The sequence below is a fragment of the Zootoca vivipara genome, chromosome 4 (genome assembly GCF_963506605.1).
Source record: "Zootoca vivipara chromosome 4, rZooViv1.1, whole genome shotgun sequence".
NCBI classification, from domain to species: domain Eukaryota; kingdom Metazoa; phylum Chordata; class Lepidosauria; order Squamata; family Lacertidae; genus Zootoca; species Zootoca vivipara.
The window spans coordinates 44644488-44670228 of NC_083279.1; the positions used below are offsets into that span (position 1 = coordinate 44644488).

At 40.9% G+C, this 25741-nt stretch overlaps 2 protein-coding genes and 1 pseudogene across 5 annotated transcripts in view; all 3 read right to left on the reverse strand.

Annotated features, from left to right (window-relative positions):
- The window catches only part of SRPX (sushi repeat containing protein X-linked), a 34125-nt gene extending 27878 nt beyond the window's left edge, over positions 1-6247 (reverse strand). The window contains exon 1 of one of the 2 annotated variants that reach the window (XM_035114681.2): positions 5996-6247. In XM_035114681.2, the coding sequence (XP_034970572.2) occupies positions 5996-6068 (73 nt within the window). In that variant the 5' untranslated portion in view covers positions 6069-6247. The remainder of the gene's footprint in view (positions 1-5995) is intronic. The other variant, XM_035114682.2, reaches the window with a different exon arrangement.
- Positions 6248-6391: 144 nt separating this feature from the next.
- Positions 6392-25741, reverse strand: part of RPGR (retinitis pigmentosa GTPase regulator) — a 40898-nt gene continuing 21548 nt past the window's right edge. For all 3 annotated transcript variants that reach the window (XM_035114671.2, XM_035114669.2, XM_060273535.1), the window contains 5 exons: positions 17013-17270; positions 16356-16643; positions 14906-14945; positions 10189-10286; positions 6392-8275 (listed from right to left, as the gene is read on the reverse strand). In XM_035114671.2, the coding sequence (XP_034970562.2) occupies positions 8057-8275; positions 10189-10286; positions 14906-14945; positions 16356-16643; positions 17013-17270 (903 nt within the window). In that variant the 3' untranslated portion in view covers positions 6392-8056. The remainder of the gene's footprint in view (positions 8276-10188; positions 10287-14905; positions 14946-16355; positions 16644-17012; positions 17271-25741) is intronic.
- Positions 24246-25735, reverse strand: LOC132591989 (cilia- and flagella-associated protein 251-like; annotated as a pseudogene).

Genomic DNA, 25741 nt, shown 5'->3' on the forward strand with positions numbered 1-25741 from the left:
TGACTACTGAAAGTACAACCATTTCAAGTTTTAGAAATTTTCTAGTCAACAAAAACAACAAAAGATCACCCAAAGAACAACAAATGTATTACTAATGTTTGCCTAAGTAGCAACAAGTACCCTTGTAGAGTTGAGGATCATTTGAAGGTTAATATGGGACTAGTAGAATTTATAGGAATTGGGCTCAGGTGTACAGTAGTCTTTTCTGACATAGGACCACTTCCAACTTTAAAAAGGCATATCCAACAAAAACCCAAGCACACTGATGGTACAAAAGATTGAGCATGTGGTAATTTGAGAATTCCAGTTGTGTGAACCATGTGTGTAAAAGGAACAAAAAAACTTCAAAACTCAGCGAGATCAAAACAGAGCTAGCTGACTGGCAATGGCAGTTACACATGTGCTGTTCAACACATGTTGGGAGTTCTGCAAACTTGGTGCTTTGCCATTTGAAATGAACTTCAGCCGATGAAATTCAAATCCAGGAACTGAAGTAAATTTAGCATCACATTCAGCCTCATGGCATAAACTGTATAGCAATCTCACCATCAACAGAACTAATCCTACATGACACAAGAAGGGGAACTCCTTTCCCCCACCAAATGCTCTTTGGGGCCTGGAGCTATTTCTGTAGTGATCCCCTTAGCAAAGGCATGCAGCAACAACAGTTGCATTGGCAATGTACATCGAGTTAACAAAGTGCCTATTCAGAACTTCCCCTAAGTTCAATAAGTGTGTACAGTATAGGATAAGTTACTTCTAAATGAGCAACGACACAGTAAAAAGTCAAGCCCCTACCCCTGTAGAAAACAAAGCCTTCAGATGAGGCATGGGATAGGGAAAGAGTTGAGGGCTCAGCAGAAGCCAACCTCAGATTTAGGTTAGTGGATACACACACACACGCAGAAGTCCAACTCCCACAAATCACAAGCTAGTTGACACTATGCAAGAGCTAAACCAATTCTCAGAATCAGTGGTTTTCTTGATTGACCAAATTAGCTTAATAATCACACAAAACATTGTGTATGCATCACTGTTTCTCAGAGATACAACTAGTCACATCTGTTTGTTCAAGACAATTAGCAATTACTCCTAAGAGAGTAGGTGAATGATAAACACAGCAATGTGGAAAGAATTCCTGAGCTGCTTTTTGGAGAACAGAAAAGGGACGCACTTTTAATATATGGAACAGGGCAGCTGCAATATTGCCAGGCTCAACTGCCCTTGACCAGAAAAGGCAATTGCTTCTATTCCATTTGCTGCTCCCAACATTTTGAAGTTTGGGGAAGGTAGTTTTAGCACCAGAATAGCAGCTTTTTAGACTGCAAAAAGTGGGCCTTAATGATACTAGGGAACAGCCAACAGCAACAGAGTTCTAGTGTTTCTTCTGGATTTTTTTCCAATAACCTTATCCAGAAAGCCAAATTCTGAAGACAGCAACTCATATACAGTACAGTGATCTGTCAGTTATAAGTAAATACAATTTTGCATGTTAGGTTAATAATCATTGTATCAAATACTATTGTGTTTAGATCTCTGGAAGGGCTGGAACATAAATTTAAATAAATAAATAGGTTCAGTTATGAAACATTGCAAATCTGTCTTCCAGCATTTTTGCATTGGGAATAAGTTAGCTGAACTGCACCAACAAAAATAAATTCAAACCTTGCTTACAAACACAATTAATTCATTAAATTTATGACACCCAGTGGACAACTGTTACTTATGCAAAGTATGCTTGCAGACCCAAATGATGCAATGCTCAACCATTAAGCATGCGCAACAGCTTTTTAAAGGTGGGAGGGGGGTTGCATGCACTTAATAAATTCAAAATTGCACAATCTCACACACATTTGGCATTGGGTTGCTTTTTAAAGCATTTGGAAGTAAATTAAGTGTCAGTAAAATGGCAGTGGTCCCTGGAGAATGGATTCACATTGTCACTCTTTTCCCACAAGAAGATTTTGTTCTAATCACCCAATGCATGCTCAAGTGCCCCCACACAAGGTAATTTAGCAGACACTATGCATAAATGCAGTAATTGACAAAATTCCACAAATGAACTTAAGGCAAAGCCTAGGTGGTGGCAGGAAAAATTAGCAACATTTTGGCAAATGACAAATAATGCTCTTATTCATTTAAAATCATACTCAGAAGCAGATCTTTTAAACCAGTCTCAGAAAAAAAAAACCATGGCTTTACCTTGAACAAATATCCTTTCTGTCTTGAAAAGAGGAAGGTAAAGCGTGCAGATTTCCATGCTAATAAATTAGAGTAAATGTGTTTGCCAAATGGGAAGGCACATCAAACTCCTCAAAGAAGTCATTAAGAGATTTGGAGGGAAGTGTCACCAGTATGTGAATGACACTATGCTGTATTTATCCTGTTTCCACAAAACCAGATGAGGTGGTAAAAGTCACAGAATAAGTATGGGGAACCTGGTCATTACCTCAGCCAGCACGGCCAGTGAACAGAGATGTTGAGAATTGGAGCCCAACAACATCTGGAGGGCCACAGGTTCCCCACCCCTGTCATAAACGGCTGCCTGGTATTAGCAATCATCAATTGATGATGAGGGTGAACAAACCAAAGTTCAATCTAGATGAGAAACAGATATCAAGTTGAGTCTGATTAGTTTGCAAGTTTGTGATAATAATAATAATAATAATTTATTATTTATACCCCGCCCATCTGTCTGGGTTTCCCCAGCCACTCGGGGCGGCTTCCAACAGAAAAATAAAATACAGTAATCTATTAAACATTAAAAGCCTCCCTAAATAGGGCTGCCTTCAGATGTCATCTAAATGTCAGGTAGTTTATCTCTTTGACATCTGATGGGAGGGCATTCCACAGGGTGGGTGCCACTACCGAGAAGGCCCTCTGCCTGGTTCCCTGTAGCTTTGCTTCTCACATTGAGGGAACCACCAGAAGGCCCTCGGTGCTGGACCTCAATGTCTGGGCAGAACGATGGGGGTGGAGACGCTCCTTCAGGTATACTGGGCCGAGGCCGTTCTGGTTCCCTTTACAGTTGAATGGGCTTGCACTTCCTCTGAATTGTAAGATGAGAAGGTTGAACGTACTCCTCAACCTGGCTTTTCCTCCTGGAACCAAAGGCAACAGTGCTTGCTCAGTTTGCTATGCCAGCTGAAGCCAGTGCTACAGAATGGTGAGCTATCCACAGAGATTGCCACCCTATGAAAGGTGCTCTGTTTGATGCTGCCCTCGAAGACTGTTTGCAAACTTCAGTTAGCTTAGTTCAGAACTCATAAGTCCACTTGTTACCAAGAATAAGCAAATGGGAGCACACAGCACTGATATATAAAGAACTTTAATAGCTTTCAGCTTGTTGGAGCAATTCAAGGTGCTGGTTCTAGCCTTGAAAGCCATAAACCAGGCATCCCCAAACTGCGGCCTTCCAGATGTTTTGGCCTACAACTCCCATGATCCCTAGCTAACAGGACCAGTGGTCAGGGATGATGGGAATTGTAGTCCAAAACATCTGGAGGGCCGAAGTTTGGGGATGCCTGCCATAAACTAACCTGGGCCAGATTACCTCAAGAAGCATCTTCTCCCATGGAAGCTTCCCTACATCATAGGGAGCATTACTCCAAATCCCATCTTTATCTAACATTTGAGTTATGAGAAGAAGGAACACAATATGGTTACAATATGGTCTTTGTGACCATGCTGCGGAACTCTCCTTCCCAATTATGCTCTTATAAAGACATTTTTATTGCAGCAAGCAATTGGATGATAAAACATGACTGCATCTTAACTGCTGTGCATAGGTGTTTTAGGCTATTGTTTTATTGTCTATATATGATGCTGTTTTATTGGCCATTGCTTTACATTTTTCATAAGCTATAAACTGCACTGATATGGAGATTATATCGTAAAATAAATAGAACAAATGCATTTTCCCCAGTGGCTAATGAACATACAATAAAAATGGCTATCTACAAATACAACATAATTAAAAGGGTGGGTGTAAAACTATTATTTTGCATTCATGTGTAAAACACATAATACTATGCTCCTGGAAATCAGAAGACCCTGTGTTATCTTGCCAGCCTCTCCCAGCACTGTATTGCCATTAAAAGCAGCCAATTCCCAACAGCATCCAACACTAGGGAAAAATGCTAGGGTCCTCCTCATACAGTATATACACATCCTCTGCTCTTATAAACTATTCCAGAAAGAGAGATGACAGCAAAATAACTTGTTCAGATTAAGGAGCTATGAAATGGAAGTGTGCAACACTGTACCAGATTTATTCAGCATAGTCCTATGTCAACAACCAATATATATTTAAACACAAGCAGAAGCCCCCTTGGGTAGACAAGTAGAAAGCCAAACATAGTACACTGAGTAGGCCTACCCACAGCCCATCATGATCACAGGACCTAATATACTCTAATTAGCATTTTAACAAGAAAAGCATTTTATAGTTTTGTTTTGCTCCTTCTTCCATCAATGCTTATGATTTTCTTTGATGTTTTGCTTTTAAAAATCTATACAGTAGTTTAGTTTTGCCCTGTGAGATAGATCATTAGAATTCCTATTTTAGTAACTGAGGCTGAAGACTTTCCCTGGGCCACACAGGGAGGCTGTCACTTGACAGGGATTTGAACATAGCCTATAATCCAGTTAACAAACCAGACAAGAACATCTAGCCCAAAGGACCCTTCCTTTAGCACGCAGGATCAGCAGGCTGAAACTATCCTGACTAAAGGCTAATGATCAGGTTTTAGAGACCAACTAAGTTTGTAATTGATATGAGCTTTCGTGTGCATGCAATACACATTGAGGGAACGAAAGCTCATACCAATGACAAACTTAGTTGCTCTCTAAGGTGCTACTGGAAGGATTTTTTAAAATTTTGTTTCGACTACGGCAGACCAACACGGCTACCTACCTGTAACTAGATCAGGTTTTATTCACAGAGCCACAAAAACATCTATATTTCAGCGCTCGAACCATGGTGAGCTTGTTGCATGCATCCACTGCCACACACAGGATTCAGTTTTTGGTATGACCTGGCCAGTATCATAGAATCACAGTTGCAAGGGACCCCATGCTCAATGTATCCCAACCCCCTGCATTGCAGGAATATGCAGCTGTCCCTTACCGGGATCGAACCTGTAACCTCTGTGTTATCAGCACCACATATAACCAACTGTAGCTACATGACATCAGACAATCTTTTAAAAATATATACTGCAGATATGGGCAGGAAGTCTAAACTCGGTCTTCAGGTCCATCGGGGAGTATGCCATGCCAGTGTGATAACACTTCTCAGGCAGGCACAGCAACTTGACTTTGATGTGATGCCACCTGTATGGGGCTCTGGTACGGTTTCCATGCCAGGCATCACATTTAAACTGTGTATGTAGTGGTGGATACAGGGCTAAAGGACACTTGAGGTTGGCTACGGCTGAAGCGTTTGCCAGCCATTCATTATTCCTATACTACACGTATGTACCACATAACTCGGTCCATTCATGCGCAGAATAAGACTGCAGCCAACTCTTAATTACACACGCGCGTGTTAAGTGCACTTACAAGCTACCAGGTTTGTGTGGAACACTTGCGCGGACGAGACCGCAGTTGCCTCTGCTTTGGCCCCAAAGCTTCGCACGGGCTGCGGAGCCAACCCGCACAGACTTTTAAAGTCTCTCCCCCCCACCAAGCAGCCTTCAACAACTAACGCCCCAAGACTACTAGAAGCTGCGTTTCTGAAAGGAAATTCTTATGCAAAAGAATTGCAAACCCACATGACGAGCACACTATATTCCCTTATTTCTGGGCGTCCCTCACAACGGTCGGCCGCCGCTTTCCCACCTTGGGCGTAACTTTCGGCCAGGTTGCTGCAGCCGAAGACCAGGCGGCGGCGGCGGCGGCTCTTTCCTCGAAGGCGCCGCCTTCCCCGCGCGGTTCCGAATGAATCCCCGCCGCCCCCCTCCTCGGTTTCCGCCCCCTCTCCTGAGCCCCCTACCTTGGTACGCGAGGCTGACGCGCGCGCCCACCGCCAGCAGGAAAGCAGCCAAGCAGACGGAGGGGCTCCGCATGTTGCCCTCGCCCAAGCGCCCCTTCGGCTCCCACTGCAAGGCTGCTGGCCGACGCGAGAGCCGGGAGCAAGCGGGCGGCTCGGGGAGGGGCGACGAGCAGGCAGAGGGGCTCCCCTTGCAAGCTCCTCCCTCCGCAGCCTCTTGCCGCTGAAACTCTTCCCCACAGCCTCCCTCCTCCTCCCCACCCGCGACGCACAGGACGCCGAGCCCAGCTGCAAAGGGGCGCCTTTCTAGCAGCAGCGCTCATGCAACGCTCCCGAATCAACTCTCTCTCTCTTGGCGCTAGGATTCCTATTTCCTTCCCAATTCCGCCAGTTTTAAAAAAAAAATTCCTCCACTGCGGTTTCAAAATGTATGTTCCCTCCACCCTACGTCCCTCTGCGGGCCGTTTGCAGAATCAGTATGATGGGGGAGAAGCAGAAGCTTGGAAAGGACCAACTTGCACACCACCAACCCGCCCGGTCGCCTCCTGCTTTGCTCAAGGCGACGCTCGCGGCCGCCTTTTCGGCGCGCCCGCCTTGGGTTTTTCTCCCTCCCTCCGTCAGTCCTACTTGTAAGCCAGACCACGGTGGTCTCACGCGCCAGACAAAAGGGATGACTGCAGGCTCCCCTCCTGCCTCTGAAAGTCTCGAGGCCTTTCCAGACATGCCCGCCGCCAACGAGCTTTTGGTGTGTGGCGGGACTTCTTTCAGAGTTACCCCTAGGCCGGCACAAGTAGAGCGGTATCCTGCCGCCACTCACGGGGAGCGGAGCCTTTAGCAACTCTTCCTACTCCGATGCAGGGATGGAGGAGAGCACTGCCTAGGTTTTAGGCCAGTTTGGTATTCTCAACAGGGACATAGAGGTTGCCTCAGTTCCAGTCAGTGGGGAGGAAGTGAGGCAAAGTGACCTCCGTATGGGCTTCCCAGACATATCTGGTCAGCCACTGTAGGAGCAAAATGCTGGGTTTTCAGGAAAGAAAATGCAGAGAAGTACATGCGTTGACAATTGCATCAACGGTGACACCTATCTGCCTTAAAATCATTCCTCAAAACTCATTTTTCAGCATTACTTGTCCACTTGATCCTAATTACCAATTAACCAAGCTTTAAGTACATATAATGGAATTCGCTTCTGTAGAGCAGAGTGTTCTCTAAATTGCCTGTTTCTTATTAATTGGAAACACTTAGTTTTAAAGCGACACTTTGTATGAGGCACTAAGGGCTGCTCACAAACCTTAAACGATGATAAAACAGATATAAAACAAAAGCATGAATAAAAATAACACCAAGTTGGCAGATATTATCATTCCTATTCAGATCACCAGGAGAAAAAGGAGAGCCAAGAATTTGACTTTCAAACCTCCTGCGGATTCAGCAAACATCCAACTAAAACAAACAAAAAATCAGCTTGACACCGATTTGCATTGGGGAAGAGACCAAAGAAATCTTCCAGGACAGGGCACCACAGTGCTTTTACCTGATTAATACAAAACAGGGCATCTCCTGATAACTTCTAGGAACAGGTAGTAGTTCTTCAAGTATCCTGGTCCTAAACTATTTACAGTTTTTAACATCTTCATCTCAAAGAATAAGTAGCTTAACAAGTATTATTCTGGCTATCTTCCTGAACCAACTGCAATGTGAATTTATACTTGAAGATTCAAATGATAAATTTGTTTATTAAAAAAACCAATAAAATACCTCAACCCAACCTTTGAAGTACAAAAATATATTTTTTATTAAAACACAAGAGTTAAGGCCACAACATTTCAGTAAGACTGTGATACTCATCTTTGCTGCAGTAACTAAAATATTAATACAAATAAATACTAAGAAGTTGGTCCAAAATCAATGTAAATCAGTTGAAACATGCTAATTTTACAAAAAAAATCCATCAATACGATCATTATATATCTGCCATTATCATTTTCAAGTATAAATTGCAGTATCTGCTTGCAAGCTGCCAGTTATGAAGCCACATTTATGCAAGCTTTATAAATTTAAGTATCAAAGTATTACACAGGTAGAGGACGTCTTTTTGGCCTGATGTGGTGCCTCCTTTTGATTTTCTTCAGCATGGTTCTGATTTTCATCTTTACTCTTCTCTTTAGGTAAGTCTCCTTGATTGCCAGTTTCCTGCTCACTGTGAGGAAGATTTTCAAGTTTGTTTTCATCACAGCTGTGTGCATTCTTTTGCTTTGAAGTCTTCCGTTTAAAAAAAGAAAACTAAAACACACATAGAAAAACAAAACCCACATACAATTATTAACTATTTTGAAAACTATTGAGTATGTTTCACATGGAAAAGGGAGTCTGCTTCCACAACTTTTTACTTATCTGGACATAATATGAAACAAAATGTTTCTATCTAGAGAGATGATTGCAAGTTTAGACTCAAATATCTGCATCTTGATCAATGTTTTCTCAGAAGTTAAGTTCCACTGAGTTAAGCAGGGCTTACTTCCAAGTAAGTCTTGCAGAAAGCATAATACAGTACTGCAATCTTAAACCAGTTAACTGTGCTAGGACTATTGCCAATAGAAGCAGGATGAAGAAGAAACATTCCTAATGAATTATTGTAACACAAACAACAAAGCATTATGCAACTTATGATAATTGATAACAGATGTTTGTTTACAACATCCAAGTAGACTGCAAAACAGTATGCTCAAAAAATAAATGAGGATATGTCAACAGAAACTTTTGCTGCTTTCAGACTGAACAACTAATTCAGTATGTAGTACTCTTGGTTACAAATTTATCTTATTTAAATAAGCTGTGCCCATTGTTTTCCAAGGGAGAAACAGTGATTAACTCCCATCCTGAGAACACATACTTGGAAGAAACTTGGATTTGAGCAATCTAAAGTTTCATACAGGTTTGTGAAAAGCAAAGTATCTTGACAATTCACAGATCATGCAACCAAGCCACAATACTTTCAACTTCTCAAGGTACCATATGCAAATATGGTGCAGACTTTCCCATAAGTACTAATTTTGACTACAGGATGATGAATACTGTACATGTTTTCGATGTGTTCATGAACCTCCCTTGACCCACACATAACAAATTAGCACATCTTAGACTATGCTCAAACCTTTGTTATTGACATGATTTTTCAATGTGCCATCTTTTTTTTATATAAAAAAAGAAAGAGCATTCAAAAATCCTCCATCTGCAGTCTGAAGTGACATAGTCTAAAGAGTGTTCTACCACATGCTATTTCTGCATGTTTGAACTGGCTGTTCATTAAGAGAATGTAGTAAAAAAAGGCTAGCAACTTTATATAATCAACAGGTTAGAAATTCAGATTAGCTCATAAAAAGACCAATTAGCACAATGTATAGAAACTCTCCATATTAGACTACTGTGGTTTGATATTTAGTAGCAACATAGCATAGTAGCAACTGAACACAGAAGCTAGTCTTGCTTTCCAGAAAGACTGCAAACCAATATCCCTATTCTAAACAGACACACTTGGAAATAACACTGAGTTTTGCATAAGTAACCCAACTGCCATTAGATTATCCATAATTGTCATGTATCAGAAATCGTTAAAGTACACAGAGACACACAAAAATCCATTCTGCCTTGTTTAAAAACAAGAATTTAATGGACATAAATTATTTTATATGTTTATTTGTCACTGTAGTAAAAATAAGGCTGCCTCTCCCACCCTTTAGAAAATATTAGTTTAGAAGAAAACTGTTGTTTTACATTTTGCTAGGTTTCAGAATGCCCAAGTACAACAGGATAGAAAACCATGATACCTTTGAGAAAAAGTATTTTGATATTTCTTGGGAAGATGCTGATTTGTTTTCATTAAAAGCCTATTTTAATATCAGCACCCCAAATGCATCTATCCAGAGCCATTACTGATCCCTCCCCATCTTCACTATTTGCTCACCAAGCATCCTGCAGATTGCATGCCCTACTGCATTGTGTACACAATGATTCGTAAAAGTATACATTAAGGTTGCAAACCTATATCATTTACTTGGGAATAAGGCCCAATGAATAGGAAGGAAAGTTCTAAACATGGTTTCAGGTGCATGCCAGGTTTAATAATAACACTTTTCCTTCTGTTGGGGGTCAAGTTATCCAGGGTGACATGTAAAAAAATAATAATCTTTTTTTACCCTTTTTGCCTTCTGCGGAAGTTTTGTCTTGTCCTCATCACTGTCTGCAATTGTTCCTGAAGAATTGTTTGTGGTGCAAGCCACAGCAGTTTCATACTCTGAAAATAACCCAACAAATTAGCCACCATTTTCAAAGTCCCACTCCTGACTAATTCAGCCAACACAACCTTAAAGTCATGAGCCATTCATCTTAAACGTGGAGGTATTTAATGGGATATTCAGTTAAGCTAAAACTTGACAGCCAAACCTCAATAATTTTTTATTTATTTAACTCATATCTGTTCTTAGTTGTTGTTTTCATTGGATCCAGACACTTATAACAGTAGAATGAGTATCATGTTAGTAGGCATGTAAGTTGTTTTGTCTAAAAATCTTACAGGCAATAGAAGGCAGGGTAAAAGGTAAAGGTAAAGGTACCCCTGACCGTTGGGTCCACTTGCAGATGACTCTGGGGTTGCGCGCTCATCTTGCTCTATAGGCCGAGGGAGCCGGCATTTGTCCGCAGACAGCTTCTGGGTCATGTGGCCAGCATGACTAAGCCGCTTCTGGTGAACAAGCGCAGCGCACGGAAATGCCGTTTACCTTCCCGCCGGAGCGGTACCTATTTATCTACTTGCACTTTGACATGCTTTTGAACATCAAAGCAAGAAAACAACAAACATGACCCATCCCATAAGGTTCCCTAAGATCTCTGAGCTGCATTGGAACAGAGGAATGTTCTGTGCTACTAAGAGTATCTCCACATAGCAGAATAATCCTCCCTCTCTCTTTTGATGCACAACTGAGTTACCATAGCACAGTGGCAGAACACACACTTCATTATTCACCCAGGCCTTCGGATCTTAATCACTGTGTTCCTGGGGGCTGAGTTTGTTGTAATGGCTGCTCTATGGCCTGCTTTGATGTATTGTGGTTTAATTAGTTTAAGTGTATTGTTTTGTTTTAGTGTGCTATAAAACCACCCTGTGGTTTTAGATAAAGGGCAGTCTATAAATAGAATAAAGAAACAACAGATCCCAGGTTCAATCCATGGCATCTCCAGAAAGAGCTGGGGAAATCCTGTTGGAAACCCCAGATAACCACTGCCAATCAATGCAGACAACAGTGAGTGCAGCAGATGAATGGTCTAATTCAATATATTGCAGCTCATTCCAGTTCCATATCATAGATCTCATAACCATAAAAGAAACGCCAAAACTGGTGAGAGGGGAGAGAAAACAGGGAGTGGGTGGACATGACACTCAGCTGCAGTTTATTAAGCTGTAGTTTACTGAGGTGGGATTGTTAGGTCTGAAGCTATTTACTTCCTTTCATGTATATCACAGGTTGGGCCTGACTTATTTGTGACAATATTGGGAAGACTGTGAAGATGGACAAAGAACAGACATTCAGATCACCAGAAACAAAGGAGGTTTTGTGCCCCCCCCCCCGACAATTTTAGCCCTGATTGCAGTAAATTATTTGGAAGGAACCCTGAGGGTCAACTAGCCCAACCCCCAGCAGTGCAGGAATCTCAACTAAAGCATACGTGAAAGATGGCCATAAAACCTTTGCTTACAAACCTCAAAAGAATTCCACAGCTTCTTGTGGGAGTCTGTCCACTGTAGAACAGCTCTTACTGTCAGAAAGGTCTTCCTGACATTTAGTCAGAATATCCTTTCTTGTAGAATGGGAGAGTATTGGCTTGGGGGGGGGCTTGTTCTTGTTTTTATTATGTATTTTCTGTTCTTATATTGTATTTCTATGTTGTGAGCCGCCCTGAGATCTACAAATGAAGGGTGGTACAGAAAACAAGCAAACAAATGAGAAAACAAGCTTGCTCCATCTTGCATGTGACAGCCCTTTAGATATTTGAAGATGGCTATCATACCTCCTATCAGTCTCCTCTTTACCACGCTAAACATACGAGACTCCCTCATTCATGATTCATAAGGCTTGGTTTCCAGATACTTGAACATTTTAATCACTTTGCTCTGCATATATTCCAGCTTGTCAATAGTCTTCTTAAATTGCGGCACCCAGAGCTGGACACAGTACTCCAGGTGTGGTCTGACCAAGGCAGAATAGAGTAGTACTATGACTTTCCTTGATCCGGACATTATATTTTGGTAGATGCAGCCTAGAATAGCATAGATTTTTTTTGCTGCTGCTTATGGTCTACCAAGACCCCTGGATCCTTTTTTGCATGTACTAATGGCAAGCCAGGTGTTCCCCATCTTATATTGGTGCAGCTGATTCTTCCTGACTAAGTGCAGAACCATACATTTCTCCTCATTTAAATTCATTTTGTTACTTCTCCAAACTGTTAAGGTCATCTTGAATCTTCTGTGGCATTGGCCAACCCTCCCAGTCTTGTGTCATCTGCAAATTTGGTAAGCATCCCCTCAGTAACTTCAGGCAAGTCATTTATACAGTCGTTGAACAACAATGGGACCAGGATAGAACCCTGCAGTACCTCGCTAGTCACTTTTTTACAGGATGATGAGTAGTGGGCTCAATTCTGTGGAATTCCCTTCTACTTGTGATCAGATCACTTGCTGAACTTCCAGGGATTACAGAAGACATTATTATTATTATTATTATTATTATTATTATTATTATTATTATTATTATAACAAGCATTTAATTGGCATCTGGTTTTATAGGTTTAACCAACTGTTTATCTTTCCCATATTTTATTTCTTGTGTACCACTTAAGAGACAACTGTAGTTAAGTTGGCTCTGCAAACTGACACTTAAAGGATCTCTAAAAATCAAGCCCTATTGTTATGCAGCTCAGATCTTAAAGTTTCAGCCTGTATGGGAACTATAAAACTCAGCAATTCATGCATAATAATAATAATAATAATAATAATAATAATAATAATAATAATTTATTCTTTATACCCCGCCCATCTGGCTGGGTTTCCCCAGCCACTCTGGGCGGCTTCCAACAGAAAAATAAAATACAGTAATCTATTAAACATTAAAAGTCTCCCTAAACAGTGCTGCCTTCAGATGTCTTCTAAAAGTCTGGTAGTTGATTTATCAGGACTTTAATGTGTTATTTGGTGTTTGGTGCTTATTTGGTATTCAACCGGGGACATGTGCACTAAAAATATTTGACAAGAAGTTCCTGAAAGTTAGCTGGAACTTTTTTCTCCCCACCCTCAGGAATTAGTAAGTTTATTTGAATCTTTGTTTTTACTTGCACGATGAAAAGCAGATAGCAATACATTTTTTTTCATACATAGAAATAGGTAAAACAATCACAAGGAAACTTCTAGTATCCTGCTTTGTTCCATTTGAAAAATTACAACAATGCAGGCTGAAACAAGATCTAAGACAGCTTGCTGTATTTGCTGAAATTTTCCCGAAAAAGGCTTAGAACTCTATGTAGTTAATATAAGTTGGCATTAACAATGTTTTGTCTCTCCTTTTAAAACTGGCAGGGTTCAGTTCTTTTTCTAGCTGACACAAACCACAGTGACAGCGTGGCAAGGACAAAGGGGCACATAACTCTTTTCTAGTAAACTGTAAAATTAAGACTACTGTATGTTAGTGATCACCTAGGAAAAAACAAATCTGACAATTCCACTCAGCAAGGGCTATCCTTAATTAATCCATGATATCAATTTATCATTTGGGCAGGTACATGAAAGGAAGACGAGCTAAAGCAAATGGCTCATTAAAACCATTTACTGACCCACAGAACTGTCAGTCAACACAGAGAGAAATACATCAATTAATACAAAGCAGGGAAGACACGCATGTAGTCTGGAAGCAATCAGCACTACTCCCTCCTAGCAACTGTCTATGCAGTGAATTCTAGAAAGGATAAAATATTGCACCAGATGAATGAAAGGTGTTCTTGTGTAAGAATCTACAGTACGCTAGTTTCTACACTCACAAACTCACACACCCCTCTCTACCCTCCAAGCAGGAGGCATTATGAGAGTTCAAGGGCACACTCCAGCCAGGCAAATACACTTGAAGTACAAAGCAGGGTGATTGAGTCTTCCCACAATGGTTTAACCCCAATGACTGTTCTTGCATGTTAATCTGCCAACCTGTATCATGTCTACATTAGAACCAGGAGGACAGATAGTATCTTCAGTGGCCAGGATTCTTATCGTCTTGTGCCCCAAAATGTGTTGGAAATACTTGGTGTCAATTACGACATGATGCGGGTACCGTAGTTAAATTAGTGTGCTAACTTGTAACTAAAACTGGGTTGTATTTAGTGAGCAATCCCATGGATTGATTTATATACAAAGAACTTAATGCTGCTAAGCAAAAAGCACATTTTTAGATTCTATTTAGATGCCTAGATTATTATTTTTTAAAAAACAAAACAAAACTAGATTAATGCAAAGATTTTCAGAAGGCCAACACAACTGATAATTAGCTAACTGCTGACTCTATCAGAATGGACACACAGTGCAACCCTATGTATGTTTATTCAGAAGCAAATCCCACCAAGTCCAATGGAACTTAATTCTTATTAAGTGAGCTTTATACTGCAACCACTTTCTCCTAAGAACTACAGCAGACAATTAGCCTGCATATAAGCCCTGGATAGAAAAGGTTGATGCAAACAATTACTGATGCTTGAAGAGCTATGACTTCCTTAGGAAACAAAAGACAGCTCTTATTTGAAGTCAACATTATGCAATGTTTCTAGAAGCAAACAGGTAAAAGTTAAACTTTGAAAGTTGATTGGCACATTTGTTCCTACCTTGCTTAGCTGGGTCTTCTTCGGTACATGCTTCTACTTTCTAAAAATACATATATATAATATTGTTTCAAAAAGTGGTTTAAAAAGAAATTCTTAATTGAGAGTACTTAAAAAAAGGAGAAGCCCCAAGGGAATACACCCACCCTGGGGTCAAGAATGATGAAGGGCAGGATAAAGATCTCCTAAGTAAATACATGATTTAAAAGAAAATCAAACTATCTCCCTTATTTTCAAATAACAACCATCATTTAGTAGAAAGAAAGAAAGAAAGAAAGAAAGAAAGAAAGAAAGAAAGAAAGAAAGAAAGAAAGAAAGAAAGAAGGGTTCTTTGCTACAGCAAAAACTTGTCTGAAAAAGTACCAATATTGCAGAATACGATGAATTTTTTAAAAAACAAAAACAAAAAACTGAAAGTAATGCAAACACAGTTTCCTTGCCTTATCTACAAAGTCCTCTCTATAGCAGCCCCTGCATGGGTCCCAATTTGGTCTGTGATCCTGTTTTCCCAAACCATGCTCATCCACCCCACACCTGATGTCATGTGAAGGAACAACTGACAGCTTTAAAGCGTCTTTCCTTTGTAAATTAGGCTTGCTGTTAGTGCCAATCAGCTGATAGGTGGTGACAGCAAGCCCTGTTGGGACTGGCTGTGCTATGGAGTGATCCAGTGGTATCGGGACTTGCTGCAAGATTCCTTTGCAACACTGGCTTGAATTCAATATGGCAATGCAAAACGTGGTGCTCTGCAGGCAAGGACTGAGCTGTGCCCACAAAGGAAAAAATTACTTTGGGTCACCTGACACCACTGAGACATCAGGTGGGAGGTTCCATCAAAATGGTTGGTAGGTGGTGAGGGAGGGCAGTATCAGGCCTGCCCACTGACTTTGATCCCCACCTGTGCTTTATAGTCTTGCCCCAGCTTTTTTCTCTCCTATTATATTTCCAATACAACCCTATTTGTGAGCTTCACTCCTCCAGTTCCCTCATCTTCCATTGTCCAAAGGTCTCCTGGCTCCCTCAGAAGACTTTGCCTTTCTCTTTCGCTGTCCTGTATGCCTAGACCTGCCTGCCATGAACACTGATGTAATGCCATCTCTCTGCCTCCCTTCAAATCCCTCCTCAAAACTTCCAACTTCCCATGCCCTATTGTATTTTAGTCTGTAACCCAGCCTACGCCCACTTAACTGAAACATACTTTGTCCCTGCCTCCCATTCTTCCTTGTTTCGCCATGTTGAATTTTAGACTGCAAGCACTTCAAACACAGAAAAATGCACAGAATCCACAGTAGAGCTCTTCAATTTGTTTCTTTGTTTTTTAAGTCAGCTGCTTACCTTGAATACACATCAGAACCAATCTGTGGCTGAATTTTGACATGACTCACAGTACAGTGGATAATGGGATCTTTAGAAAGGTACAGTACAAAACTGAAAGTGAACAAAATTGTTTTACCTTTATAGTTTCTGTAGCCATCTGATTTGTTTCCTCAATCTCACATGATTTACTGCTCTGTCCCTCATTTTCAGGTGATGGATCATCATTATGTTCCACTGCAACTGGTTCTTGCCCCTTTTTCTTGTCCATTTCTTCTTCTTCTTCTTCTTCTTCTTCTTCTTCTTCTTCTTCTTCTTCTTCTTCTTCTTCTTCTTCTTCTTCTTCTTCTTCTTCTTCTTCTTCTTCTTCTTCTTCTTCTTCTTCTTCATTATGATTAGTCTCTTCCTCATCGGATGATTTTTGAACCTGTGAAATAAGTGAATACATTTTATGGCTCTGAACACATTGCAAAACAATTTTCTGTTACCGTTATTCTTTAGGCCAGGGAGAGAGTATGTTTTGAATGTGATTTAAAAGTATGATGTGTATGCAAGTCCAACTCCCCAGTCCATTATGTGGGAGGGAGTTTGAATGAGGTGGAGATGTCCCTCTGCTCAGGCCTGCCTGGTTCTGCAGATGAGGGCCTGCTCAAATGACAGCTGAGAATGCAACAGAGGCTACGATGCTCCGTTAAGCCCCACTGCTGCTGACCAGAAGGTTTCGATTGCAATCTAACAGGAGATTAACCATGATATCCCCAATAAGATTAACCCTGAACATGAATAAATGGTTTACCTTTATTGTTTCTGTAGCTGTCTGGTTCTTTTTCTCACTCTCAAATGATTTGCTGTTCTGTTCCTCATTTTCAGGTGCTTGATTATTATCGTGTTCTGCTGTATATTGTTCTTCAACCTCTTCCTTCTCTATTTCCTCAACATCCTCCTCCTCTTCCTCTTCTTCTTCTTCTTCCTCCTCCTCCTCTTCCTCTTCTTCTTCTTCATTGTCATGATTCTCACCACCATCACTCTCTTCCTCATCAGATGATTTTTGATCCTATGGTGTCATTGAAGACAGGTATTTTTTTAAGCTTAGGTTTGGCAGAATAAATAAAGGCTTCCTAACCCCATATAAACGGTATATGAAAACTTGCAAAGAAAGCACTCAATAGGCTTTGCATTAATCTATTTTGTAGGTGTAACAAGTTGAATGAAATGAAGTCTAAAGCAGAGGCAACATTACGTCCATGAATTTCAGTGGAAATAAATGTCTCTATGATATTAAAAATAAGAGACTATAACATTTTCATATGCATTCTTCCTCACACTATAATACAGATGCTACAGCATGTTTCAAAAATCTCATGTATGTTAACCACCAAGGAGATGGAAATGGACCACCAGTCCCACATTTATCAATTAGGTGGGATTCTGCTCTTAATGGCTTTTTGTTTTGTTTTGTTTTTGCTTTGAATTTTTGCATATAAGAACTGTGTAACCCTTAATGAGATAAGGACATTAATTTGTATGCTTGGTGTTATCATGCTGAAGTTTAATTAAACGTATATTCTTTAAAATATATATCTCATCTAAAATGTGTGTTGATATTTAAATCTAGAATTGTATTTTATAAAACTGAGGTTTTTGCTAAGTTAATATACTATTCCGTATATTAATAAAGTAGTACTATATGAACAAGCTCATGAGATCGCTCAGTTTGCATGCGCAGAGCTAATTTTTATCCAAGCAATTGTATGTTGCCATGGTAATTATTTTCAGGGAACATGGGCAGTGCTTTTATGTTGGGTATTTTAGATAACTACCTCTAATTGCAATTTTTGAACTTTCCATTATTTAGCTAAAACACTAAAATTGATATGAGTATCTTTCATTGTCAATCATAGTTACCTACTGAATCGACACAGTTTGTTTGAGATACCTGATGTATAAAGAAAACTTGTTCCAGCTTTATGGCCACAAAGGGATGCTGTGATTGCAGGAGTCAGAAGTCAATGTATTTTAAACTACAGTCACACCCAATGCTAAGCAACCATATCATAACTTCTTCTTTGATCAAAGGTGTTGTGTCCAATTACAATGATTCAAATATGAGGCTATTAAAGGGCAAAACTTCTATACAAGATAGGGAAAGGATGTGGAAAAAATGCACAAAACAGGAAATACATAGAGATTTCTAGCACACATGGTACACTGTGGGCATGTCCACACTAGAGCATTTCCATTCCCATTTAATCTGTGTAGTCAACATGACAATGCCATCAAACCCCAATCTAGAAGCTTCTCCTCTATAAATTTGGCTTTACTGGGGATAATCTCATAAAGTGGGGAAATCAGGCTCCACTTGGGGGCACAGATTATTTGTTTTGATGTTCTTTTGGGGGTCTATCCATTGTCATTTTCTGCTACTCACCTTTCCATGCCCATTGGTTCCTCAATGCTTTCCTGACTTTTCCAGCTGTGCTCATAACTATTTCCCGTGCACTCCCTAAGGAATTATTATTTTGTTATCCCTCGTATCCGCACAAAACCAGAAAACTGCAGAAGCAAATTTAGAACTGGTTATGTGCTTTTGCACACTTATGGAACAGGGATTTGGAAAAAAAAAAACAACAAGGTGTGCTTGCAACTATCTGTGTGCATGCCTTATCAGTACTCATTTGGTGCAACAGAACCAACAAATTTGAAGGCATAGACAAATACAAAAGGGAATGCCTATTGGTATGGATGGAAATTTGTTCCCCATATACAAATTCAAGTATGTGTGTGTGTGGACTACTCCAGTCTAATTCGAATATGGAAAAGTAGATTAACAATTAAATACAGTAATGCTCAAATGTGAACAAGCCCTTAGTCTAAAGATGCTAAATTACCTTCTGGTGTGCCAGTTCCTAGAAAGCAGAGATCTCCTCTTTACGTCCACCTCATACATCTGAAGTTGCTCAAAAAAACCAGAACTTTTCCCAAACATTTCTCTCCCCCGTTTCCACTGTTTTATGGGATCTCTATGTCTTCTCCACACACCCTCCCCCCTGAAATATTACTAAACTAGTTTGCTCAGGTTCCATTTAGCCAGGAGAAAGCAAAGCCAGCTCTCCTCCCCTTCATTATGCTGCATGGGAGGAGGAGCAAAGTTGTGACAAAGGAAGGATATGGGATTGGTTACAACTGGGTTCAAGTGTAACACAGGCAAGGCAAAGACGGCTTTAAAAATGCAGTCTACTTTCTTTACCAACCCCAAGTGTCCCTCACATTGAGAAAATCCTGAACTGGGCAAAGTTCTGCCTCCCTTTTATGTTCTGAGAGATTAAAGGGCATAAACAAGTAGTGCAGGAGGCAACATGCTAATGTGGGGCTGAAAGAATGAAGGCAGCCATACAAACCAGCTAGAGAAAGCATTTATTAGCTCTTCAGTGGTGTTCTTGAGATATAATTTCCTTGATGTCAAAGAAACTATGGTCAGGGTGGAGATAAGAGGACACCCATGTGCAACAGAGAAATCACAGTTGAAGGGCAGGATCTCATTCGCAGAGTTTCTGCTTTGCATGCAGAAGGTCCCAGGTTCAGTTCACTGAGAAGTCTGAAACCTTGGAGAGCAACTGCTAATGTTATGACTAGATATAAGCAACTTCCCATATTCCAATGAAGCCAGATCTTTGCTTGCTGTTCTGTTCAAAGCAGTTCCCTTTGGCCAACCATAGGCTTGCCATACGTCTGGAAGATTTTGGACATGTATGGAAATCGGATGCCTAAAATGGCATGGGGGGGGGGGGTTTGTTGAATTTTAAGAGATGCCAGAAATGTCCAGGACGTATGGCAAGCCCATTTTCTCAGGGTTTGTTTTTTGCTTTTAATTTTTTTGGAGGAGGCTGTGCCCTGGCGGCAGTGGGGAGAGAGGTGACGCAGCCGCAGCAAGCCTGGCCATTTTCGTTTTTTCTGGGAAGGGGTTCACGTTTTGTTTATTTTTTTCTTGTCGGAGATGGGCAGAGTGGCCATCTAGATGTGCTAGACAGCGATCGCCCTGTGGTGTCACAGTCCTGCAGTGGAAAAGCTGGTGGGTCTCCTCCCCCAGAGGTGGTGGTTATTCATAAAACCCTGCTAAGTATGCCTCATTTGCAGTTCGGGGCAGAAAAAAAACTTCTGCATTTTCTGTCTTCTTCCTTGAAATCCATAGCTGACGGGGAGGGGCCAGAGACGGTTCTGCTGCTGCCAAAGGCAGCTGGTGCTTCTGAGGGTCCCCCTCCCGCAACAGAATGAGCGCAGCCAGGCAGAGCTCAACAATTTTGGTGGTTTTGTTTATTGGTTAAATTTATATCCTACCTTTTCACCAAATGGTGCTCAAGGCAATTAGGAGCAAGTGAATGAGATGCTCTACATCTGTTCATAATGTAAACGATCATGCAGACAAAATTCCTCCATTGCAGGGGGATGGACTAGATGACCCTTGGGGTCACTTCCAACTCTACAATTCTATGATTCTATGAAAGACATATTTGCCAAAGAATTACAATCTGCTGTGTTAAAAACCAAACCAGAAGATCCATTTACTTTAACTGTCTGAATTTTGGAAGGAGAGGCAAAGGAATGCTGCCTAGAATCAAGAGCAGTTTAACATTCCTGATGAAAATAGAAAGTAGCTCAAGTTTTCAATCCAGGAAGATTTATACTTAAGATTTATACTCAGCGGTAAGTAAGACCAGAAAGCAAACTAGACATGTTTGTTCCCTAAAGGGCCTGCTATAAATATAAATGCAGCTGTTAAAAGGAATTATGGACACATTTTGTCCCAATTGCTATTCTTTGAGAAAAGTAAGATTTTGCCTATTTATCTTGTTTAAAATCATGGAATAGGATCTTTGACCATTTTATGCAATTCAGATTAAGATCACAGTCTCTCTGTATTTTGCCAGAGTAGCCGCTTAAACCAGATTCAGCAGATATATGTCAAGGAATTCAGTATGTTCATCCTTCATCAGAAGTTTTATCTCCTTATTCTTGCCCCTTATTCTTTCAAGATCCAAAGGTGGGACATGTGAAGCATTCAACTAAAGTACTTTTACTTTTGAATTGCTCCATATTGTTTTACTGTATGTAAGCCACCTTGGAAACATTTGTGTTAAGAGGCACGGTAGACTTGTGATAAAAGCAGATTTAAAACCATCTACATGCCTTCCCATGTGTTTTCTGAAAGTTGTATTTTCAGAAATTGTCTCTATAGAAACCCAAGCTGCTTTTTGAACTTGTGATGTTTAATTTAATTTCTCCCAAAGAGAAATTATCAGAATCATAGCATTGGAAGGGACTCTGAGGGTCATCTAGTGCAACCCCCTGCAATGCAGGAATCCTGTCCACAGCTGTGCATGAGTCACTGACCTTCTGGTTAACAGCCAGACACACTGACCCATTACATCATAGGCAATTCCTGTTCCCCCTACATGCACACTCACATGCTTGATCACAGTGGTCCTACTGCTAAATCCCAATTCTGGAATATGAAACATGTCTAGACTAGAGGAACTGACTTCTTTTCTACAGTAAAAACAGAATGAAAGCCAAGAGAGCTAGGTATTGATCTTGCAACAACTGTATCTATTTTCAGATTGTTTACAAGCTCGTGCAGTTTGTTTATGAGCTCCTGTACATTTTACCTTCTCTTTCCATTTCTAATATAACAAGGGAAGATTAATTATACTTTAGCATCTTCCAATATAGCATCTTTTCCGGATAAAACCTTGTTGTTTTCACCACCACCCCGCAACAACCGAAACATTGAAGAGGGCAGTTACAATCTGAATATGAGCCCCATCAATGTCAGTTAGCCAGATATATTACGATACTGAACTGCACTGTGCTTACTTATACGTAACACTTAAGACTTAAATAAACAAATCACAGGCTTCAGAATACCAGTAACACATTTGGCTCTCCTCCACAGTCAGGATGTTGCCAAGTGGAATGGAAAATGTCTACTTTTTCCTTCAGGCTTGTTTACTAAACATTTTAATATACTTTATCTTCCATTCTTTTCATGTTGCTCTGTTTTGACCCTTTGCCAATGAATTCAGAAATAAGAATCCAATCAAAAGAGATAAAGAGTGTTTGAGAGAGAAAAGAAGGTTTCTGGAGCCTGATACGGAGTTAGAAAAATATGATTGGGGATGATGACAACTCAGCCTTTTACCCAATATCTCTCTTTGAAGACTATGGAGTCCTGGATCAACAAAATCAGTACTAGCATTAACTTTCATTTAACTGTCAAGTGTCAAAATGGGCCAGTTCATATGTACCCCTTTTTAAACATGGGGTAAGTCTTGACTTCTTCAGCAGATTTTACATGATAGAATCAGTCTGGAAACCTCCAAGTAATTCAGTAATTTAACCCACATTTCAAAGGATGGCGGGAGTGTAACTTCACCTGAAGCCGCTGCGAGTGGGAAACAGCTGCCCACAGCTGCGTGAGGGGAAAAGTTCAACAACTTTGGGCCATCTCCCCCCATTTTCAAAAATTGGGGGGGGGGTGGTCCTTATACATGAATATAGCAAGTGCTGATTCACACAAGTCAATGGCATCTCTCGTTAGATGTGTGGTACTAGTTATTTGAGATAGGATGATGGTTGTTACAGAGCACATGATGTTTTACTGTGGTTTTATAATTTGCTGGAAGCCTCTCAGAGTGGCTGGGGCAACCCAGTAAGGTGGGCAGCATATAAATAATAAATTATTATCAAATTATTATTCAGATGAAATCCTGAGCTGCAAGGAGACCCAGTATGGATATTGAAGCTGCCCACGACAGCAGCAAGGTTTGGGGGTCTCCAATCCTTCCTCCCATTTTTCATATAGGCAACTAAGTATACATCCAAATAAAATGTCCCAAATAAATATGCTGGCATAGCAATAATAAATCAGAATAAACATCAACATGTTTTTTTTAAGAAGTGCATCATAATTTTAATATTTTTATTGGAAAACTTATTACAAGGCACAGTAAACGTATTAAAACAACAGAAGCACTTAATATGTTTTGAACAAATGAAAAAGGAAGCCACATTCTTGGACACATAATTGGGCAACATAAATATAAAGATGCTTTGCCCTCTGAGGGATCCTGTTTTACATCTGTAAAACTAAACTTAAAACAAAACAAGTGTTTTTTTATCATAAGATGACAAACCAAATTCTTAGGGCAGGGGTAGGGAGCCTGCAGACCTCCAGAAGGTGGTGGATTCCAACTCCCATCAGTCCCTGCCAGAATGGCCAACAGTCAGGGAAGATGGGAACTAGGATCCAAGAACATCGGCAGGGTCACCAGTTCCCCACCACTCTCTTATGGCATGGCTGCACTGCTGGCAGCTTAAGGATAGGGCTGCAAGAGCAAAACTATTGTATTTGCTGGATCAGACCAAAGGTCTGTAGGATTCAGTGTGCATGGTGCATGCAAGATATGACTTTCACGCCAGCATTCTTTGTCCCTAAATAGTCACTCCCTTTGGTGGGACCCTCCAGAGCAATATCCAATAAAAGCGCAAAGCAGTAAGCACCTGCAGTTGGGAGAGAAAATCCAGAAAGCCCTTTGAGCATGCCTAAAGAGCTCTTTGGATCCCAGTCTCTGTCCAACAGCAGACAGCCAGATGCCTGCAGGAAACCTGTAACCTGTATTACTGAAAAAATAGCCACTCCCACTTATTGGCCCCTAGCTTATCTGGCCCTTGAGGGGGTTGTCACCAATACCCGGTTTCATTCACCTTTCCCTTTCCACCATTTCTTGCAGAAGATTTATGAAGTAGGGCCAGAGAGCTCTACTGTCTTAGGCATGCCACTGTTCTTTCAGTTTTACCCCCCCGCCCCCAAATAGGACTGCCATGCTGAGATAGCCAGCAAGTGTGTCTTGAAACAGTACGTCAAAAGAAGGAACGCATGGAGTATTTTTTTTTCAGTACAAGAAAACCTTTAGTCTACACACCATACACAGCTTTTGTGACCATGCAATGTTCAAAAAACTCAACAGTGAAACAGCACTGATCTGAAACAGCGGAGATCTCCTAATTTGAACATGGCACCTGGTTCTCACTGGCAGATTTGTCACAGCACAAGACTGCTTTTAGTGTGTTTTATGAAGTTGAAATTTGAGGAATTTATATAAAATGGCAAGTAAAAAATCATTAAAAAATAAATATAAATTTTGACATGATACTGTACAGTGGTACCTCTGGTTAAGAACTTAATTTATTCCGGAGGTCCGTTCTTAACCTGAAACTGTTCCAAACCTGAAGCACCATTTTAGCTAATGGGGCCTCCTGCTGCCACCGCACCGCCAGAGCACGATTTCTGTTCTCATCCTGAAACAAAGTTCTTAACCTGAGGTACTATTTCTGGGTTAGCGGAGTTGTAACCTGAAGCGTTTGTAACCCGAGGTACCACTGTATTACAATTCCCTATACAAAATTTCCATGTAAAATCGAGCTTCAGGGCTACTTTAGTGTCAAATAATGTGGTAGCACATTGTTCCAAAATTGTGAATTTTGTAGACCATTCACAGCATGTTTTGATGTCACCCTTTGTTTAGAGCTTTTTTATTTTATCATATGTCTCCTGTTTTCTTTTATTATTTTCTTGATGTTTATGGACCTTTGGTTTTCTGGACAGCTTTTTCTTCCTCTACATGCTCATCTTCTTCCTCTTCTCTTTTGTCTTCCTCCTCCCTGCCTTCTTCCCCTTCCTCAGCTTCTTCCTGACCCTCTTCAGCTTCTGATTCTTCTTCCACATCTTCCTCTTCATTTTCTCCTTCCTCCTCCTCATCTCCCTTCACCATTTCTTCTTCTTCTTCTTCTTCTTCTTCTTCTTCTTTCTTCTTCTTCTTCTTCTTCTCTTCTTCTTCTTCTTCTTCTTCTTCTTCCTCCTCCTCCTCCTCCTCCTCCTCCTCCTCTTTTTCCTCTTCCTCCACTTCTTCCTCCTCCTCTTCTTCCTCTTCCTCCACTTCTTCTTCCTCCTCCTCTGCTTCCTCCTCCTCCTCTCCTTCTCCCTCTTCTTCCTCTCCTCCAGTTTCTTCTTCTTCCTCACTCCTCTCCCTCCTCCATCTCCACCCCTTCTTCTCCTTCCTCTGCCTTAATTTCTTCCTCCTCTGCTTCTGCCCCTTCTTCTTCCTCCTCCTCTTTTCCTTCCTCCTCCCCCTCTTTTCCTTCTTCCTCCTCCCCCTCTTATCCTCCTCCTCCCTCTTCCCCTTCTTTTCCTTCTTCTTCCTCTTCCCCTTCATTTCCTTCTTCTTCCTCCTCCCCCTCTTTTCCTCCTATATCCTCCTTCCTGTCATCTTCTTCCCCTACTCCCACTTCTTCCTCCCTTGTCACTTCTTCCTTCTCCCTCTCTTCACTCTTGCTCTCTTTTTCTTTCTCCTCTTCCACGCATTCATTCTTCTCTTGCTCCTCCTCTACCACCTCAATTTCCTTTACAAATTCACCCTCCTCTGTGTTTTCATATTTTTCTTCCATTATAGCCTCATCTATATCTTCTTC